Source organism: Equus asinus, chromosome 28 (genome assembly GCF_041296235.1).
Source record: "Equus asinus isolate D_3611 breed Donkey chromosome 28, EquAss-T2T_v2, whole genome shotgun sequence".
NCBI classification, from domain to species: Eukaryota; Metazoa; Chordata; class Mammalia; order Perissodactyla; family Equidae; genus Equus; species Equus asinus.
The window spans coordinates 39859549-39879828 of NC_091817.1; the positions used below are offsets into that span (position 1 = coordinate 39859549).

The 20280-nt window shown below is 38.3% G+C and overlaps 1 protein-coding gene across 3 annotated transcripts in view; it reads left to right on the forward strand.

Annotated features, from left to right (window-relative positions):
* The window catches only part of CNTNAP4 (contactin associated protein family member 4), a 243903-nt gene that overhangs the window by 151338 nt on the left and 72285 nt on the right, over window positions 1-20280 (forward strand). For all 3 annotated transcript variants that reach the window (XM_014846907.3, XM_070500547.1, XM_070500548.1), the window contains 3 exons: window positions 8005-8154; window positions 12892-13063; window positions 19187-19293. In XM_014846907.3, coding sequence (XP_014702393.3) covers window positions 8005-8154; window positions 12892-13063; window positions 19187-19293 — 429 coding nt within the window. The remainder of the gene's footprint in view (window positions 1-8004; window positions 8155-12891; window positions 13064-19186; window positions 19294-20280) is intronic.

Sequence of the window (20280 nt, forward strand, 5' to 3'; positions counted from 1 at the left end):
TTTGAATGGTGTGTAGGTCCATGCCCAGGATCTGAACCTACGAACCTGGGGCTGCCAAAGTGGAGGGTGCGAAGTTAACCACTATGCCACTGGGCTGGCCCCCTGTGCTGTGACTTTTTAATGTGATGCTCAAAATGTGGTAGATTTGCAGCCTTGACAAAAGGAAATAAATTCATCAGTGTCATATTAAAAAGTGAGGGCCTAAGAATGTAAGCTTGCCATTAATGTGTAGTTTATTGTGATGTGTTTGACATCCTCTGAACTGGGTATATTCGCAGCCTAATTTTCAGCATCTTAAAGAAACTACTTCACTACAGTATTACTGTACTGAGCCCCATGGAGCTACTTCATTTCTAAACTCTTTACCGACATGTATATTTGATAAATTACTAGGTGTAAGTCTACATAGAATACCCTGAATGATTTAAAAATCTCTAAATTAATGTTTAAATTCATATGCGATATAATCCATTATGATACCATATGACAATGCGATTGTTTTCATAGTTAAGAATAGGGAGCTTAGACTAAATAGGAATGTCAATAGCAAAATTCTTATACTGCAGATACCACAAGTAGGCCTTACCAACTCCCCACCACCATTTTTCCAGTTTCTTTTAAAATATTGATTTTTGCTAGTTTCAGTGAGGCGCATACATTTTACCTTTGAAAGTAGACTGTTTAAATGGTAGTTCGGTGGGTGGTCCATTTGTCCTCTCACAGGGAAAGATTTTCTCCTGGACACTGTTTGGTAATTAAATCAGCTGTGAGAATGTGTTATGATGACTCTTTAAAGAGAATCAAGTATTTATTGATGGATCAGTAACATATTATATTAAATCTGTCCATTTTATAAGGATGGTTCAGTCTTTCTTTCTTAATACTTATAAAATACTAATCACATGTTTTAAAAACTTAAAATTTTTATCTCTTACAGTGGAATAAAAATTAAATTGTATTGAGGAAGAACTGAATTGTGCAAATGTTTGAATTATCCGGCTACATTTTTAATGTGATGCACAGTTTTGGCAATTGTCATTTGGAATTCTTTGAAAATATTATGTCAGCCTATATCACTTTTGAAATATTAAGATATTATATTAGTCTAAATTATAAAATGTATTAGCAGTACTACAGCATCTGTCATCACACAAAATATTTTCAGTCCTTGTCACTTTCATAGATGTCAAAGCAAAAATCATTTAGATGGGATCAAAAACCCAACAAACATTACAGTTATATTTTCCTATTCAAAACAAATTCTCTGTTGTCAAATTTGGGATTTTTGCTATGGTTTTAGCATTTCTGCTGCTGCTTTTCCCTAAAGGTGAAAATCAGGCTGTAAACAAGCTTCTTGCTCCCGTGGGCAGGGCCTGCCAGGTACAGGCTTGCACAATACGAGATGCACATTTTTCATTTACTAGACATTTGTGCTTCCTGTGGCCGGCCGTGGAGTAGCCCCACCCCGGAGCAATGTTTTTTTTTAAATTCCCCTTTCTTCCCTTTCACTATTGGAATATGCCTACCTTTCAGATTATAACCTTGTCTCTCCCTTAAAGTCCACTTTCCTAAAGTGATTGGCACCAGTGACCTCCATATTTTAATCTTGGCAAGAGCAATCTGGTGGGCTGGATCTTTAAGTCTGGTTAGTAGATGTAATTGGTGGAATTGGAATTCTGGGGCTGTTTCAGAGCACTGAAAGGTATTTGGAAGCAGGGAAACCCCTTCAGTTGTTCTTTGAGTAATGGCCTATGTATAATTGCCTTTTACACTTTTGCAAAGAGCCTACCCTTACAGTGGGGTTATTTTTTCTTTATAATTCTTACCTGATGGATGTCTATTATAGTCTTACGGGAGGGTGATGGTGGCTAAGCTGTCACCATATTTCTGTAGCAATTTAGGACTGGTACTTGAAGAATATGTACAAGAGGGAGCACATAGAAACCTTTTTCTTGCTGCTGTATTTTGTGTGTTTATGTGGTTTGGACCTGAGAGAGAGAGAAAGGGGGAGCGGAGGGGGAGGGAAACGGGGAGGGGGAGGGAGAGACAGAAGGAGGTGTAGGAGGAGGAGAAAAAGAAGGAGAAAAGGGAGAGAGAGAAATGGAGAGGGAGAGATTTCTAGTAAACAACTCGATTCTCTCCTGCTACCTACAACTGCAAACACTTCCGTTTATTCTTCCGTTCTTCCATTGGAATTGTCAGTGTTTTCCACCTAAAGACCACAGTGATCACCCTGTAATCAAACGAGTTGAGTTTATCGCTTATTGCAACAAGGGAACACACATCCTGGGGAGGCCTGGAGTGTCTCAATACAAGGTGTTAAGGATGACTTATTATAGGATTTTGGGTAGTGTTAACTGATTTGTGGGGATGTTTCAAGGAAGTGGAAAATTGCTCTGGATTAAATGCTGTCAGAAGCTGAGGGTAACTGTATGATTAGCTATCTTTGTAAATCTTATCTAGAAGTTTGGAAGAATGAAATAAGGCTAAGGCTGTAATTGGTAAATAACAACAACAAAAAATTACTTGTCGTTCATATTATCCAAGGGAGAATAGTTTGGTCTTTTTGTGGTTTGCACAGTATCCTTGCTTAGGATGCTTGTCTGTGCTTAGGCAAGATTATAAAGTAGCCTTGATTATTGTTTTGGCCCAGTTTCATTGTCGTCACAGAGTGACCTTGTCTGATATTGGCATTCTATGAGATTGTTTATGTTCAACAGGAGGACACGAAGGCCTTGCTCTGAGTACCAGCCAACTTTCACACCACCAAGGCCTCACTGAGAGTGCGAGGCCAGTTCCTAGCTGTTAGGACTGCTTTTTTCTCTCTCAAAGTTAATTGTCTATTGTGAGCAAAAAATAAGGGGACTTCCTATGCCGCAGCCAGGGAAGAGTGTGGGTTTTGGAATCAGCTCACCAGCTGGATATCACCTTGGGTAATTTGTTTATCCTCCTTGAGCCTCATTTTCTCCACTTAAAATAAAAATAATAATAGCTGTGTTGAAGATTAAATGACACAATGCATATAAAGCACACGGTCCCTGTTATGAATAAATAATTCAATAAACTGTTATTATTATTATTTTATTATTATAATAACAACATGCCCCTCCTCCAGACTCAAAAGTTATGAGTGGTGGGAGCAGTGTAGTAGGATTAGCATTTAGTTACCTAAAGTCATGCAAGAAAAGTACAAATGCTAGCCTGGGAAAAGATCAAAATTTAAAACTCTAAGTATTGTTTCTCCTGAGAGTGTATTGCTTTTCTATCATCGTAAAGTCAAAAAATCGTAAGTTGAACCATCATGAGGTGGGGACCGTCTGTCCTTAAAAAGAAGATTTTGATTAAAAAAATTATCCTTTTTATTATGTAGAATTAGGTGAAATGAATTAAATGGTTCTTCCATTATTTAATTTGAGTAATAAATTCCACTGATGGGTATTAAGTCTTCTCCTCATAGGTGAATGATGTCTGGGCTGGCCCCGTGGCCAAGTAGTTAAGTTCGCGTGCTCTGCTTCTGCAGCCCAGGGTTTCGCTGGTTCGGATCCTGGGTGCGGACATGGCCCCACTTGTCAGACCATGCTGAGGCAGTGCCCCACACAGCACAATGAGAGGCACTCACAACTAGAATATACAACTATGTACTGGGAGGCTTTGGGGAGAAGAAGAGAAAAAAATAAAAGAAGATTGGCAACAGATAGTTCAGGTGCCAATCTTAAAAAAAAAATAAGTGAATGATGTCTATTAAATGAGGGTCTCCTACAAACACAGAATAACTTCGTAACCTGCTAGCTGGTTTGGTGGGTGCATTTAACTGTGTCAAATTACGGAGTGGGTTGTCCTGGCGGTCGTTTGTTCTTGATCTAAATCGGCTTCTGTACTGACAAAAGATGTCCCTGAGCCTTTGACTTAATCCTGCTACCCGCCTAACCCTGCAGTTATCTGGAACATTGCTACTTAAATGTGGTCCCTGGACTAGCACTGGGTCAGTGAAATACTCCTTACTAAGATGGGTATAAAAATTGAGATTAGGGCGAGCCCCCTGGCCTAATGGTTAAGGTTGGTGCACTCCACTTTGGTGGCCTGGGTTCGGTTCCTGGGTGTGGACCTACACCACTCGTCTGTCAGTGGCCATGCTGTGATGACAGCTCACATACAAAAAGAGCAAGATTGGCAGTGGATATTAGCTCAGGGAGAATCTTCCTCAGGAAAAAAATTGAGATTACGCTCTTAGAAGCTGATAGAGCGATAAGATTATTGTCACAAGATCTAAGTACATAGTCAGTGGGCTTGCATTTATATGTCTTTATTTAATTTTTTAGTAATTCATTTTTATTGAATTTTTTTAAAGTATCAGTCTGCAATAGATCAGTGCCGGGGTCCCGCCCCGGCGGAGTCCAGGTTCCTGAGGGATGGACGGCGTCGGCGCAATGAGGGAGGGGGAAAATAAAGGGGACGTGAGACTTGGGTTGGTGTTAGCAAGTCCGACTTTACTGTGCACAAGTGTCGTTGATATATTTTTCAGGATTAGTACAGAAATAGTTCTACAAATATTCTCAGAGAGATAAGGAAGTAAAAAACGAGCACAAGAATATTTATTAGCATTCTGTTCTATAGAGCATAAGGTTAATGGTAGTCTTCTCCGCAATTAACTAGTGTTTGTTGTCTCTAAGCTAAAGGAGATAGGTACCTAGGCGTCTGTTGTAATTCATGGTAAAGTTAAATCAAAGAGAGAAGGTCCAGGCCTCCGGACAGGACAGCAGTCCGTCTGGTTTCATCCTGGTGGAGCCATCCCTGCCTCCCTCAATCATTTACGTCATTAGTGTAGATGGTTAATGGGAACAAAAGGCGACTCCAGGGTGTCTTATCCCCAGGGCTATCTGCATTCTCAGCGGGCAGTTAAACATCTTTACATTTTTGCGCCCTTTAGGGGTGGAAGCATTCCTTTGTCTTTTAGATTGTAGAGCTAACGGTCCCTTAAGTACACTGCTGGAGAAAGTATCACTTTGTTAGTAAAGTAAAGGGCTGAAAAGCTAAGCTAAACTATATATCTTCAAGAATAAAAAAGAGAAATAAGTATACACATAACCTTGATAGAAAGCATGCATATAATTCAGAAAATATCAGGGGTGTCGGCCGGCCATCCTTCAGCGAGGGGCATTCTTGCACCCCTTGGCCCTTCTACTCACCAATTATTTATTATTTATTGCTTTTAGGAGAAAACCTCTATAACATTTTAACAGAAAGCAGAAGGTCAAGAATAATATATAGATACTTCTTGATCATCCAATTAACCAGCAAACTTAGAAGGACGAGGCATATGTATATTTAGACAAAGAACTGGAGGGAGAAGGAAACATTAACCAGATGGAGGCCATAAACCTAATTCGACATCTTATCTGGGCAGGATTCCTTTCTGATTGTCTCAAATGGGACTGTGTGCTCCTCCAATAATTAACTGAAAAATATCTTGAAAGTTACCTGCAGGTGGTCACATTCTCTTACTATATCTAATTTTCCCAGGAGGTAGTGCCTCCCAAGCAGCCACCCAAAGGAGTGAAAACTGGAGGTTAAGAAAGGAAAAGGAATGAAGGGCAATTAGAAGCAGCACAGGTTTCAGAACTATGTGAGGGGCTGGCCGGTTATTCTTCACCAAGGGGCGACCCTGCACCCCTCGGCGTTAATCAGCTGGACCCTGTCAAACAGCCGATCAAATGATGTAGCCACGGCTCCCAGCAGATCAGAAAAGAAAATGTTCACCACCACAGGTAGTTGGAGAAGAGCCATCCTAAAGCAATGGAAAGCCTAAGATGAAATAACGGGAGTAAAGTCGCGTATATAGGCACATCCACACTTTGACGTAGAGCTGGTAGGAGACGTGGACAGGGCAGGGAGAGTGGGTAGTGTCTGTATGTGTGACGCAAAACTCAATACAAGGATTTTCACTCTAAATGTATCCTCTAGAGAAAGCACTGGATGACAAATCTGGGACATTTGATTTATTTTAGTCCAATCTCATACCGTCAGGGATTATATAACTCTATTCAGCTATCTATTTCAGAGTCCAATCTTAGAAAATGTGTCTAAAAGTATCTAACCTCCATCCTTCATTTTTCAGTTTTTAGGTCTTTCTCATCATCTTTCACAAACCAAAGCAGAGTTGGGTCTTTGGAAATCTTTTTTGCTTCATGGATATAATGTAAAAATGAGCTCTGGTGCCCAGGCTGGAATTTGTGTTACACTAAATAAGTCCAGGGCAAAGAGCTTCATCGTCTAAGGGAGCTTCCGTGCATTTTCTGTCTGAAAGCCTGTGGTCAAAAATAGCTGGGGAAATAAAGAAATTGCAAGTATTATCAGATCCATGACTTTTTGGTTTAATAGAGTACTTACATTTTTTCCACTAATTTGATCTGCAAAATCATACAGAGTTGAATATTCAATGGATGTAAATAAACCTTACAGGTAAATACACAATAGAGTTGCTTAGATTCCACCTGTCTGCTGAGTATTTAACCACAGAGCCCCTGGTAGGCTTACTTCCCTTTAAGAGGGAAAATACACATCATCTCATGGATTCACGACACTGGGACTGCCTTAGAAGGGACTAGAGATTGTTTTTTAGAGGCAATAAGAAAACTGATTTTTTATTATAGCAACTTTTGGTTATATATATAAACCTGTAAAATACAGAAAAAATATAAATATGAATAAAAACAACCGCAATTTTCTTGCATGCAATAATTACTGTTTATATATAAGATATTTCCTTTCAGTCCTTTTCCATATTTATCCAAAAATTAGGAATATAATTGGAATCATATATAGAGAGTCGATTCTCATTATTTGCAATAGTTATTATGTTTTCTAAAGTTGTTGTGAACACTGAATTAGCAAATACTGAATCATTGCTCCTAGAGGAAAGACTGGGTTAGGTTCCTGCAAGCCTCTGGTCACAACATTTTTGTCAACCAATCAATACATAAAACAAGGTTTTATGTGTGCTTCTGTTTAAAGACACCTTATGTGATATATATTGTTGATTCAGTAACATTGAACTCATGACCAACAGCACTATAACTCAGTATAACTCATGTTAGATGACGAAGCTTATCTAACACATATATTTTCTCCATGAGGCACCTCGCAGCCTTCTTGCATTTAGGAACACTAGACAGTACTTCCTCACTGTGCTTCAGGGCCCTTTAAATGGCAAGATCATCAACAAAAAGCACAAAAATGTGAAAAACTTGTTTACACAGGAGAGCTGAAACAAGAAGCATGCCCTCATCTCAGCTGGAAACACGTGTCAGTCAACTCAAATTTTTCTCTGCTCTACACATTTCTTTGAATGATTTCAAAAGTATCCCAAGTATTGATTTGGGGGTTACAGATAAATTCTGGCAAGAGGTGAATTTGCAAGTATGGATTCTGCAAATTATGAGGGTGAACTGTGTAAATAGGATTTTACACACTACTTTATTTTTTAACTTTGCATTTTACCGGTGAACTTTCAATATTCATTATAGTTTCTTCAAATATTTTTGTCATGGTTGACTTCATATACTTTGGTAAATATTCTACTCTAATATTATAAAAGATGACTACATAGAAGTATAAAAAAAGCAGATAAATCATTTTATCGAGTAGAATTTGGGAAAATATCTGTGCTCTTCCCAAGCCCCTCTGCATGAAAGATAAATTACATGATAAATTACATGATAAAGTTAGTCCATGCCAAATACTTGAAAGATTTTTAACCATTTAGGATCGTCCAAAGTTGGGATTTTTTTTCTCTCTGTGGTGGCCCTAAGAAAGGAAGACTATAATGCACCATTTTCCCCATAGAGGGTGCTGAGTTCCCACCTGCCTTTTCTCTCTTCCTTTATGTTTCCTTTTAATAGGTCTGAGTGTTGTACTTGATTGAATGATGTGTTTATTGCTGTTTCTAACCAACTTCACTCAATGTTCGCTGTTGAGATCTCTTTTAACCCATCTTATCTCCCCCAGGTGCTGGATTAAATGATGGGCAGTGGCATTCCATCTCCTTATCTGCCAAAAGGCATCATCTGAGTGTGGTGGTGGATGGCCAGCTGACTTCTGTTGCTCCTTCCCTGGGGCCTGAGCAGATTTATTCAGGTGGAACCTATTATTTTGGAGGTAAGAGAAGAGGTCAGGCCATATGGGCAATTGAACCATATTTGCAGTTACTACCCCTGTGTCTTGGGGAAGTCATCCTGTTTTCACCTGGTTCAATGCTACAGAATAATTTCTCACTTTCTTTGAACATGGAAATGCGGACGGGATCAAGATGACAAATTGTGACCTAAAATGCATTTCTTTGAGGTGGACTTACTTATGTTTGCAATTTCAATAATGAGCTTGATTGCAAATGGGCCACCCTCTTCAGTTCTTGCTTTCAAATTTTGTTATATTTTCCTAATGTTAAATGGTCCTTATATGCCTTTTTCTGATTTTATGGGCTGATTTTTTTGCAGTGTTTTCCTGATCATGCCTCTTAGGTCCTCTGGAGCATCCTTATTGCTTTCCTACTGCCCAAAGCAGGAGGGCAATATTATGTCAATGAACAAATAATCTAACTTAATTAGCCATAGAAATCTCTCCTCATTGCTGAGTAATAACGCACTGATACATTTGATGACATTACAGCATCAGCCATCAACACCAGGCCTCTCTCTCAGAGAACAAAAACAAATGAAGCCTTTACCTGCCCAGTGGATATCTGATTGACCTAAAAGCTTGGAAAAGGAAATCTTGGAAATAGAAATGAATCTTTAGCACTGGAAAATTAAAATAAAATGTTCTTTGCCGTTAGGAAGGCAAAATTGTAAAACCGTTAGTGGTAAGACTTACTTCTAATCATCACTTGAGTTGTTTCTTATTGTTGTTATTTTCGATTTTAATAGTTACTTCTGTCTGCAATCACTTTTGAATTTGGTGGAAGTAGCCCAATCTTTATTATTCATCAGTAAAATACTAATTACTTTCTAGGAATTGACGGTAAGCACACAGACCATCAATCATTCTTCTGTTATTGAGAGCAAACAAACAAATGAAAGACCCAACATAAACCATTACCATGACAGTCAGCAGAGTGCCAACAATCTTAAAAGATATAATTGCTTCCTTTGGTGAGATTTGCTCATTTCCACGCCAAGATGTTTATAAAACCTTGTGGAATATATGATTGATTTTATGACAGTCCATAAGAACATATTCCTTTAATGAATGGTAAAATATATAGAACAACTTAAACAAGAGCTTTCACTTCAAAGGAAAAGATTTAGAAGCCCTAAAAAGAGATACGAAAAAAAGAGGCATATTGTGAAATGTGCAAAAACAAAAGACCGGATAAAAATAGCAGACTGGATAAAAGTTCAAATCATTAAAATAGAATCATTCTGAAAGTATTTTACGTCCTTCATGTTCAGAGTTAACGATGCCTACCTATTTTTTGTAGAAACTTTGCTTGCTTTATTTATACTATAGTATTATTTTATTGTGAAATATATCACGTGTGCATTCTATTTTGCTTGTTTTTCTTATGATACATATGATATACACCGTTATATCTGAATAAACTTTAGCTTTTTGAATAGTTTTAGATTTACCAAAAAGTTGCAAAGATATACAGCAAATTCCCACATATCCCATAGCCAGTTTCCTCTCTTGTTCACATCTCACACCATATATGCTTTTTAAAGAATACTAATTATTTTTTTAAAATACACATCTACACGTGCCTTCCCAAGCTTAGAAAGATAATATTACCAACACTCTATTTGTCCCTCCAGGATCACATCATCTCCCCGGGTAAACTTGATTTTGAATTCAGGATTTATTCTTCTCCTTGTGTTCTTTATAATTGGAGATCTATTAAAGTGTCCCTAAGTTCCTAAACAATATACTGTGGAACCTTCCATAATAAAATTCAAACTTCAGGAGTCTTTAAAAAAAATAACCAATCTCAAGTTTACTTAGGTGTCTCTGTTTATTAATCATCTTCTCTATCAGCATCCTTCAGCACCAGAATATGTTTGGCGTGAGATTCTGCTGAGCACTAAATACATGCCCTGCAAACTCCAGGGCACCCGAACATTTCCAGGGCTGGGAGCAAGGGTCCAAAAGAGAGCAGGAGGCCTTCTGCTGCCCCACCTCGCCCTCCTCCTCCCAGCCTGTGCCTCCAGGTACTGGTAGAGGGGGTTCCCCTATGGAAGCCCGCTTAGGACTTTTGGGCTGGGAATTCTAGATTCTGGGAGTGGACTACAGGGGAGAGGGTTCGAGCAGGCTCATCACCTTCCCTGATGAGGCCTCCTGGGGCCTGGGCCAAAGCATGGCTGGAGGAGGGCTAGAATAGAATCCTAAAGTGCAGGACTGGCCCTGGGGCCTCAGTTGCCTAAGTGGGGTCACCAGCTCTTCCCAATTTTGGCAATGAAAGCCCAGAGTCCCAGCACAAACTCCGACAGTTGGTCACCTTTTATCTAGGTCAAGTCTTTTCTTGGGTAGTTAATTCTTCAGCCAGTTTACCTAATTCAGGTAAGTAAACATCCCATGTTCTGAGACACTTCCCGTCAGTTCTCCTTCACTTCTCTCTCAGTTCAACTGCAAGTTTCCAGTTATCTTAGTGGCTGCAATGCCCCACTGCAAAGGAGCATCTGTTCCAACAGCCTGGATTGTATTTCCCTTTGATGCCAGTCTTGAGAGTGACTGTCATGTTGGAAGAGTGCACTGTTTCTGGACTCACAGTGTCCTACATATGCCATGCCAAATTCTACTGTCTGTCTGTCAGTTTTCACTTTTTCTCCCCCCAAAATGAGTGCTTTTCAAAAAGCCAGACTGCATTGTGCTCTACTTTTATCATTTATAAATTATAAATTTTAAATCTGAGCTCTCCAGACTGAGGATGGATGAATGTCTAATTTCTGTATATTCCTCTGTGCAGTCTTTGTGCTATTGAATAACACACTGTGTAGCGCAAGCTGGAGATACTAAATCGTGTGCAGAGTTCTCACACTCCTGCTTGTGTGAGTCAAACATTCTCCGTCCAGTGAACTGGCGACACCACCATGAAGTCAAATCCGACGTCTCACTCCTGGCACAGTGACACACAGTGATAATTTATCTGTCATCCTCAGAGGTGCTTAACATGCTGACTGCCTCTGGTAATGGATCCAGCCATTAATTCAGCATTAAGTATTCCCCAGAAATCTTCACATTTTAGAACTTTCATCTCAAATGGGTTCAGTGCTGAGCTTCCCTCTGCTATTGCCTTCTATTAAATTGTGGATGCCTGTTATCATAGGCTAATGAGACTGACCTGGCTTGAACCCTTCTTTGTTCTTAGAATCTCTTGCTTATTAAACATGGTGGCGAGGGCTATGAAGTGCCTCATGATATGATGCTGTGCTTTCTGTAAAGTTCCCTGACCTTTCCTGGTGACTATGAGTTTGCTTAGTTTTGTTCCCCACGGGCATATTGCACAATTTATTTTATTTTGAAATAGTTTGAAATGTGTCAGGAAACGCTACCTGGAGAAAAGGAGATGAGCAGAACTGTTTATATTCCTGGCATGTTGTAATTGCCCCCAAATATGATTGAACTGTTGTCCTCTCAGTTTTTATTTTAACACTGTTAATTGGTTAATAAGTCATCTAGAAAACATATTGAGATTATGGTAACCATATCCTACATCACAGAAGAATTTTAAGCACTGAAAATGCGTGTAGTGCCAAGTACAATAAATTGATACTAAAAAGCTTTCATCACCTTTTCTTGAGATGTTAAATTTGAAATTTCACAGTTAAAATATAATATTTCAATGTGCCTGATAACAGTTTTAAATATGAATGCTGGCCTTTACTTGCCATGTCAATGTATTTTGTTAGGCAAACAAAACATTAGGGGAAAGATCCTCAGTAAAAATATTTCTTTATAATGGAAGTTCCAAGGTAGAAAACTAACATGGATTGTATCAGAATTAGGAAGTTACTGATTGACTTCTTATTCTTTGAAATTGGGATAGTGGTTGAAAACCGTAACGGCAAAGAAAGATTAATGAAAAATACATAAATATAATATATGTGTTTATACGCCATAAAATTATTTATCTCACTTGAATAGAGAAACGCTTAGAGCATCGATAAGTGCTAGACAATAATGGTTGATATTATATTTCTTTATTACCTAAATAATTAGACACTAGTCTTAGATAAATGTCTGAAAACCGATATAAGTGGAACATTCTTTTATGGGGCAAAGAATAAATAAAATCAAATAGTGAAATGTTTTGGACGTTAAGATGTAATGATTTATTAAAATGTGTGTATATGTGGCTCTTATATGCATATGAAAATAAAGCATTTAATTAAATAAAATAGTTGGTAATTTTATTCCAAGTCAATATAACTCCTTTGTCAAATAGCTTTAAAAACAAAGGTATTTCACCATTATTGATTTACCTTTTCTTATCTACAGTGCACATTTTCATCCTTTATGCTCTTCTTTTTTGTGTTCCAAAAGGCTAAGTTTTTGTGTTTAAGTGGTAGATAGCTGAATACTGCTGGCTATCATGTTTCGGGTTCTGGAGCTAATAAGCATATTTAAAAAATATGGAGCAAGTTAACATCCTTGCACATAATTACTAAAACAGTAATAATTTCTTATGAATCCCATGATAATAAAAAGAAATACTTTGTATGAATTGCAATGTATAACTTAGATCAAACGAATGATGACTTCAATGGGCTTTTTCTCCTTTGAATTCTAAGAAATAATCAAATGCCTATTTTATTTTTTTAACGAAGTATTTTATGATACTGAATCCTGATTCATTATGATGTCTCCTGGTTTTACTTTGTTTTGTTTTGTTTTTCTCAGGTTGCCCTGGCAACAGCTTTGGATCCAAGTGTAAAAATCCGCCTGGTGGATTTCAGGGCTGTATGAGACTCATCTCGATCAGTAACAAGGCGGTAGATCTGATTTCAGTTCAGCAGGGGTCCCTTGGGAACTTCAGTGACCTTCAGATAGACTCATGTGGAATCACAGACAGGTAAGGACAATTTCATTCCTTTATGTCGACATGTCCGTTTTCAAACTTTTCGCAGCAGATTGAAATTCATATATAAAAATGAACATTTTTTTCTTCCTCTTTCCCACCATCATCTGTTCCACAGGAAGTGGATTATATATTTACTTTAGAAATAAGGACAATATGCCTTTAGTTTTTTACTTCATGTTTGCAATGATTAAGTTTAGATAGAAGTCATATGACCGTGTTATTTACATGTACACATGCTAACAATTCACAAAAGATAATGTTGATGCTGCTATAATTTTAGGTAGGTAAAAATGTAACAAAAATATGTCATTAGACTCAATGGATAAGGTCACGCTCAGTGATATTGATCATCAGGTACCGATAAGTCAGAGACCCATCTGCTTAGTTATCACACTGGCTTTTACTTCCCTGACAGCTGAATCATATTTTCAGAGGCTTAGGGATTTAACTGGTTGCTGTGCTCCCAATGTGTGCCTTTAACAACCCATTGCTATCTTCTCTGCGGGGAAAATGGAAAGAAACCTCTCCTCTGGAAAATTTTGGAGCCATAGTATTGATCAAGGTGTAAGGCTGATCCCATAGTTTCAATAGGAACCCTGGTATAGGACGTAAGAGTGCGAGATTTGGGAGTTAATTGTAGAGGGCGAGCAACTTTTAAAATAATAATTGATAGTTAATAATTTAAAAGTATTTTTAGGCATGGGCAACATTAGCCAAATAATCTTGCCAGTCATGCTTTATTTTCAAGGCTGTTAATTTTAATTATTGAGTTCAATGGAACGTCGCGGCCACTATAGATTTAAAAAAACTACACAGAGTGACAAACTTAGCCCCTATCCTGTAGTAGCGTTCAGTATATATTTTGAATAAATACATAAATTCTGAGTTTTAAAAATACTTTTCATTTGTGTGAAAGCTTTTATCCACATAAACACATCTGTTTACATCTGATAGACCGTTTAATCCATCAATGTCTGTGGTGCCTATTTTGAACACTAATGGATATTGTTTTTGTGTAGAAAAAAATAATTATAAACTTCTTTAGCAATGGATTAGATGGACATCACTTCCTGTCTATGAATATGCATTTATTTATTTAACCCAATTTGTAGATAAAATAATTCTATTATGGAAGGTGATATGTAGAGGGATAATTTAGACAATAAACCTCAATTGGCTTGATCTGGGGGATTAAATGACAGTGACCTTCCCCCTAGTTACAGCCACACCAGCTCTGGAACCTGAATCCTGATTTTGGGGAGGACATGTAGCTAGGCTGCCTGACCTGCTCCCTCAAGGTGGGGCTCACTTGGAGAGGTGGGGGGCCCTGCCTCTGGGAGGTAACAGCCATTGGGGGCCACTAGAGAGGCTCAGTCATCCACAGTGAGCGGTAGAGTCATACTGATCATCCCACATCACAGAAAATTCCTTTGGTATAAGTAGATCCATACTTCTCCAGTGTGGATTTCTCTGAAGCTGCCATTTTATGTAAGGAATCCATGTTGCCTGCCTTCTGGAGCTACACACTTGTAAAACAGAGTACAATACAGCACAGTTGGAGAATGTATGGCTTCAGTGCCACACCTAAAAAACAATTTTGAGAAAGAGTGAGCAAATTATGGATGGATCTAGATTACACATGTTGGTTTTTTTTAAAGAAAACTTTATGCTAACAGTAACTCTAGCAATTTAAAAATAATAATAAAAATCAAAGTAGCTTTTATATTTGTATATCATTTAAATTTTCAAGTGTATCTCTAAACTCATCCTCTAACACTCAGAAGAAAACATATATACATTTATTTTGGTCTTACATGCGGTACCCATTGACATCGCTTCCAAAGCATTATTAGAATCTTATTTTTTAAAAAAACTCTGTATACCAGGCTCTATGCTAAGCACTTAACATGAATTACTATTTAAGTTTGGGTGTCTCAGTGACTGTGTGGAAGGAATATGTGAGTGTGTAAAGAGTGTGGGAATGCATATGTGAATGACCTTATCGGTGTGTGATGGTGTGAGGACAGTGTGGATGTGTGTGTGTGCACATGTATATGGGTTAATGTGTGAGGGATTGTGTGTGTGAGGATTTGTGTATGTAAGGAGCATTTGGATATGTGAGTTTATGAGTGTGTAATGTATGTGAGAGACTTGTGCAATGACTATGTTCTAAAATTGTTTTAATTTAGTCTTCACAAAAACCCTTAGAACCTGTTCTTAGTAGTATTTTTTTTTTCTTGTAAATATGGAAACAGATGCACAGAGAGGTGAAGTAAGTTAGCTAAGATGTCTTGGCTAATAGGCAGAGACCAACGTCAAATCGAAGCCCTCTGATTCCAGGAAAGTCCCCGAAATGTCTCCCCCCCATGCCACCCAGCCCCCCTGGGTGCACGTTAATGTTTATGGTGGTTAATATTTGATCTGTGTATAATAAACACATAATTTACTGGTTCAATACATTGCAATTAAAAGCAAACAGGAGCATTAGAAATATATTTAAAAATCTGACAGGAACTTGAACAATGTAGTGTAGTTCTTGTTTTACTGTAACTAACTTTAAGTTGGATCAAACCTACATATAAAAGTGTGCATACATTTACACATATGCTCACACTCATGTACACACATGAACCAGCAGTCATTGCACTCTGCCTCTCATGCACACATGCACACGCATATGCTCCCTCACATATCCCAGAGCTCCTTACACACACGCTCCTGATACCCACACTCACATACCTCTTCGTCCCTCACTAATCCATACAAGTGCACACTCACACCCTCACACACCCACACCATCTTTACACACGCATCCACCCATTTATAAGATCATTCTTACCCTCCTTACACACACACATCTTCCTCACACACACTTATCTAGAAGCCCTCTTCTTGTCTTCTGTGGACAGGCAGGGGAGGTGGCCCTAAGTCAGGAAATCTGCGTGGGGAGTGACTGAGGGGTGAGGGCAGTCAGTCCCTCAATGGTGGTGAGGACAGAGCTGCAAAGGGAGCTGCCGACCATGTCCCCATGTGCATGTCCCCGTAACTTGGGGCAGAAACCCAGGTGGGGCTGGGGCCACGGGCAGGGGTAGGGGTGACAGTTGTTAGGGCATAAGTATTTATTAGGTTGCTTGGACCTAAACCACTTACTAAACAATACTTTTAGGTATATCTTTTGATATCAGCTTTTTGAGAATATCAACTCATTGGGGAAGGTCACCATCTCAGCCCTGACATTTCCTATGCTTCCCTGAGTGCAATAAGGCAGAGGATGTGGTGTGACAGAGACTCCTGACAAGAATTAAGAGGCCTCTGTGTGACAGTGTTCACCATGGTGACCTCGGCAGGCCCAGCACCTGCCTCCTGGCTTCCCAGCCTCCAGCCTTCACATCTCCATGAGGCTGTTCTCCCAGTCTGCTTCCAGCACCCAGTCCTTGGGGTTGGGCCTCAGGCCTCCATCACACCATCTTCCCTTCAGGCTGGTCCTTGTCTTCCCTCCGGTCCTTTACCCTCCCTTTCCTCTCCTCTGAGGAGCTGCGTAAGCCTGCCCTCCTTCCTTCTCCCTTGTGCTGCTAACACTTGGTTGGAAGATCATGCTATTATTCTGTCTCCTGTAATACTGAAGCCATGGCTTGTTTATTTGTTGGGGGGAAAAACAGGAGATAGTGCGTGAGGGGCTGGTTCTTGTTGATTTCATAGTTTTGAAGAAGGATATGAGATTTGAATTCAGGTGGTCACCATGATCCTGGGACCCATAGGTACCTAACTTTGTTTAATTTTCCTAAATGTGATAATGTTATATAGATTTTTACTTCAATATCATTAATTCCAGCCAAGTTTTACATTATGTGAAGGTCTTTTCAAATTTAAATTGGAATGGACAGGGATTCAGGATATACCAAAATCATACACGTCACTTCAGTTTGGGGCATGTTGACGTATGCATTTGTTCAAGTTCACAAGTAATGAAAATAATGATGGGGATGTCTAAGGAAAAGCTTTGGAGGCTACAGAAAATGGGTCAATGGATTGTTTTACTTTGTATTGGAATGACTACTGAGGAGAAAACTGTAAATATAATTGCTTAGAACATTATATGAGAATCAGTACATCATTATACAGGGTAACTTGCCAAAGGTTACGTACTAATAGTCAAATGGAACTACTGTATGATGAATTTAAATAAAATCCACAATCCAGTCTTTCACATTGTAATTAAAAAATGTGAAAAGTCAAGTCTAACTAGAGTTGAGGAAAAGGGATTCATTATCTTTCAGCAGCAGATCAAATAGAAACAGCACATGTGTCACGAAAATTAAAGATTCACTTTTTAGAATTTTAGGTATAGCCACTTATATCTGCCTCCTTTTAAAACATCCCTTGAGGTCTGCTAAATAATAGCCTACTCTATCCTTTTTCTTTTCTGATCACCAACTAGGATTGTTATTGTTTTAATTTTTAAAAATTTCCCTCTTTCTTCTAGATTGTTACTGATTTGAAATGCTTAAAAGATTAAATACATCATGAAACAGTCTTTGAATGGATTCCTGTGAATCTATAAAAATGCTGAAATATATATAAACTTAATTGGCATGGAAAGATGCCCATTATTTATTTTTGAATTCTTAAAATGCAGGTCATAAAATAACATGTATGTTATGATTATCTTTGTAAATATATACACACACGCAAATGGGTATATATTTATGGATTTATAGTGGCAATTTTTATATAATGAGATTGTAAATTATATTTCTCCTCTATTATTTTCTGGATTGTTTGATTTCTGTATGGTGGATATCTGCTTTTTATAATTAGGAAAAATCAATAACATTATTTTCAGTTAAAATTGGAAAAATCCTATAAGCAAAACACGAAGATCCCATCCTTAATTTTAATGAAGAAGGTGGCAGAAACGCATCATGAATATATCTTGACAGGTTTTGTAGTTTATTTATTTTTTTATTCTGAGATGAGTGAGAGCATTTCAAGCCTTGGTCTCAATGTATCTTTCAATGTAAATTCTAAAAAAGCATCAACAGTCGGATCAGGGCTATTTGAGTTGGTAATAGAAACTCCCCAACTTTTGATCCATGGCGCCCTACATAGTTCACTAATGTTTTCACAGTGTTCTAAGCCAAAAGATATACCTAACAGTTTCATTTAAAAGTGGCTTAGGTCCAAACAACTTTATAAGTATTTGTGTCCTAACAATGATTTAGTAACCCTTTGAAAAAGTAATATATATATATAATTTGAAAAATATTTTAATTTTATTTTTAATTAAACACAACTACTTAGTAATTGCACGTGTTTACTTGTTGGGTATTGTGCAACTTTTCAAAGCTGGGGATCACATCATGCACTGCCACCCTCAGTTTTGTTCAACATTGATTTGACATGGTACTTGTTTTTTATCAACTACTAAAAATCCAGCTTCTCAAAGATAGGACATCATTAAGAGAAATGTGTTATGATCGAATGTTGAAATTGAACCACCTCAAGCTAGTAAGTGGTACAATGTTTGACAGATGTTGAGTATATCTGTATTTCCCTTGAAGATTTAAAATATCCTGGGAGCCCCTGTGAGTCCGATTCAGCACCCTAGGGCACCCTGACACCCTGCTTGGAATTTGTGTGTCTATAGGTACACCTTCAACACTCTTGGGTGTATATGCTAACTGACTAAAGATGACTCTCCCTCCTACTTCTTTCCTTCCCTCTTCTGTATTCCCTCTTCCTTTAATTATTCAGCGTAATAAATCAATATGATTAAATGTTGTTATTTTATGTAAGCTAATGATATTTCGGGCAACATATTGAATCAGTGGTATGTCGCTTAAGCCAAGAAAGGGTTCTGATGTAGTTGGACATGTTGAAAATTAAGCAGTCACAACTACCTGAGAATTGGTTGAAATCTGATGAATTTATCGATCTAAGGTTTAGTTCTGTGATTAAAGTGCCATAACGACAGACTGAATAACCATTAGTCATGTTAAATTTACTCTTTAGGTTACTGTAGACATTCTTCTTTCGCATGGCCATGTATAAATGATCAATATTGTGTGCTATCTCAAAATGAAAAAGAGTGACTGTGTCTGCACCTTCTTTTAGGTGTTTGCCCAACTATTGTGAACATGGCGGTGAATGCTCCCAGTCCTGGAACACCTTTCACTGCAACTGTGCAAACACTGGTTACAGGGGAGCCACTTGCCACAACTGTAAGCCAGACACACCTCCTTGTTCTTGCCTCTTCTGATTTCCTCGTTCCATCTCCCTTTTCATTGCTGTGTGTATATATGTCCATGTGTGTGCAACCATGTATTGGAATGTACAACCCTGAATTTTAGTATCCAGTTGATTTCTAGATTATCTTCAGTCTATACCTCCTGTCATAAGGTAGTCAAGGTAACTTACAGAAATAGGTGATATAAAACAGGATAGAAAAGAGAAGGCTAGCTGGCAAAGGGAAAATATATATAGAAAACAAAAGGTAGCTAAGGATGAACATAAAATACAATGCAGAATAAGTTCCTGTTAATGAGGGTAATGAGGATAAGGATGTTGGATAATGATATTAATCATAATAGTTAATTTTATTGAGTATTTTCTAAATGCCAGGTGTGGGTCTAAGTATTTTATGTGTCCCAACTCATTTAATTCTGATGACCACCTCAACCCTGCCAGAATTGAGACTGGACTCCTGGGCTCCCAGCCCTGGGGGCTCCTCAAGGGGATGATCAGAAGTCCTGTTCAGGGCTGGAGAGGGTGTGAGCAGGAGGAGCTCTGGGCTCCACCTCTTGAAGCCTCCACCAGCACAGGCAGAGTCGTTCCTGGGGCATCAACTTATATATTGGCATGCCTCAAGAGATCATGAAGAACATTTGCTGTTGCTAAAGCCGTACCTCATGTAACCAGAGGCCAAGCTACTTGACCCAGGTCACCCAGCTGGCTGCGAGACAGTATATTTTAATTTTTTATATCTCCCATCATCCCCATTGTAGCACTAACTCCAACAGAAAACTAATTGCATGTCTTTTAATTGACTCTTTATTTTTAATTGTTACCAATGACTGAATCCAAATAAAAACACAAACAGCTCTGAGGAAAAAAAATCAGATGATAAATAAATAAGGTGTTTTCATCTGTGGGCCAAATTTATCCAATCCTTGAGTTAATTTATTAGGTTCTTGAGCGGGTAGTCTAAA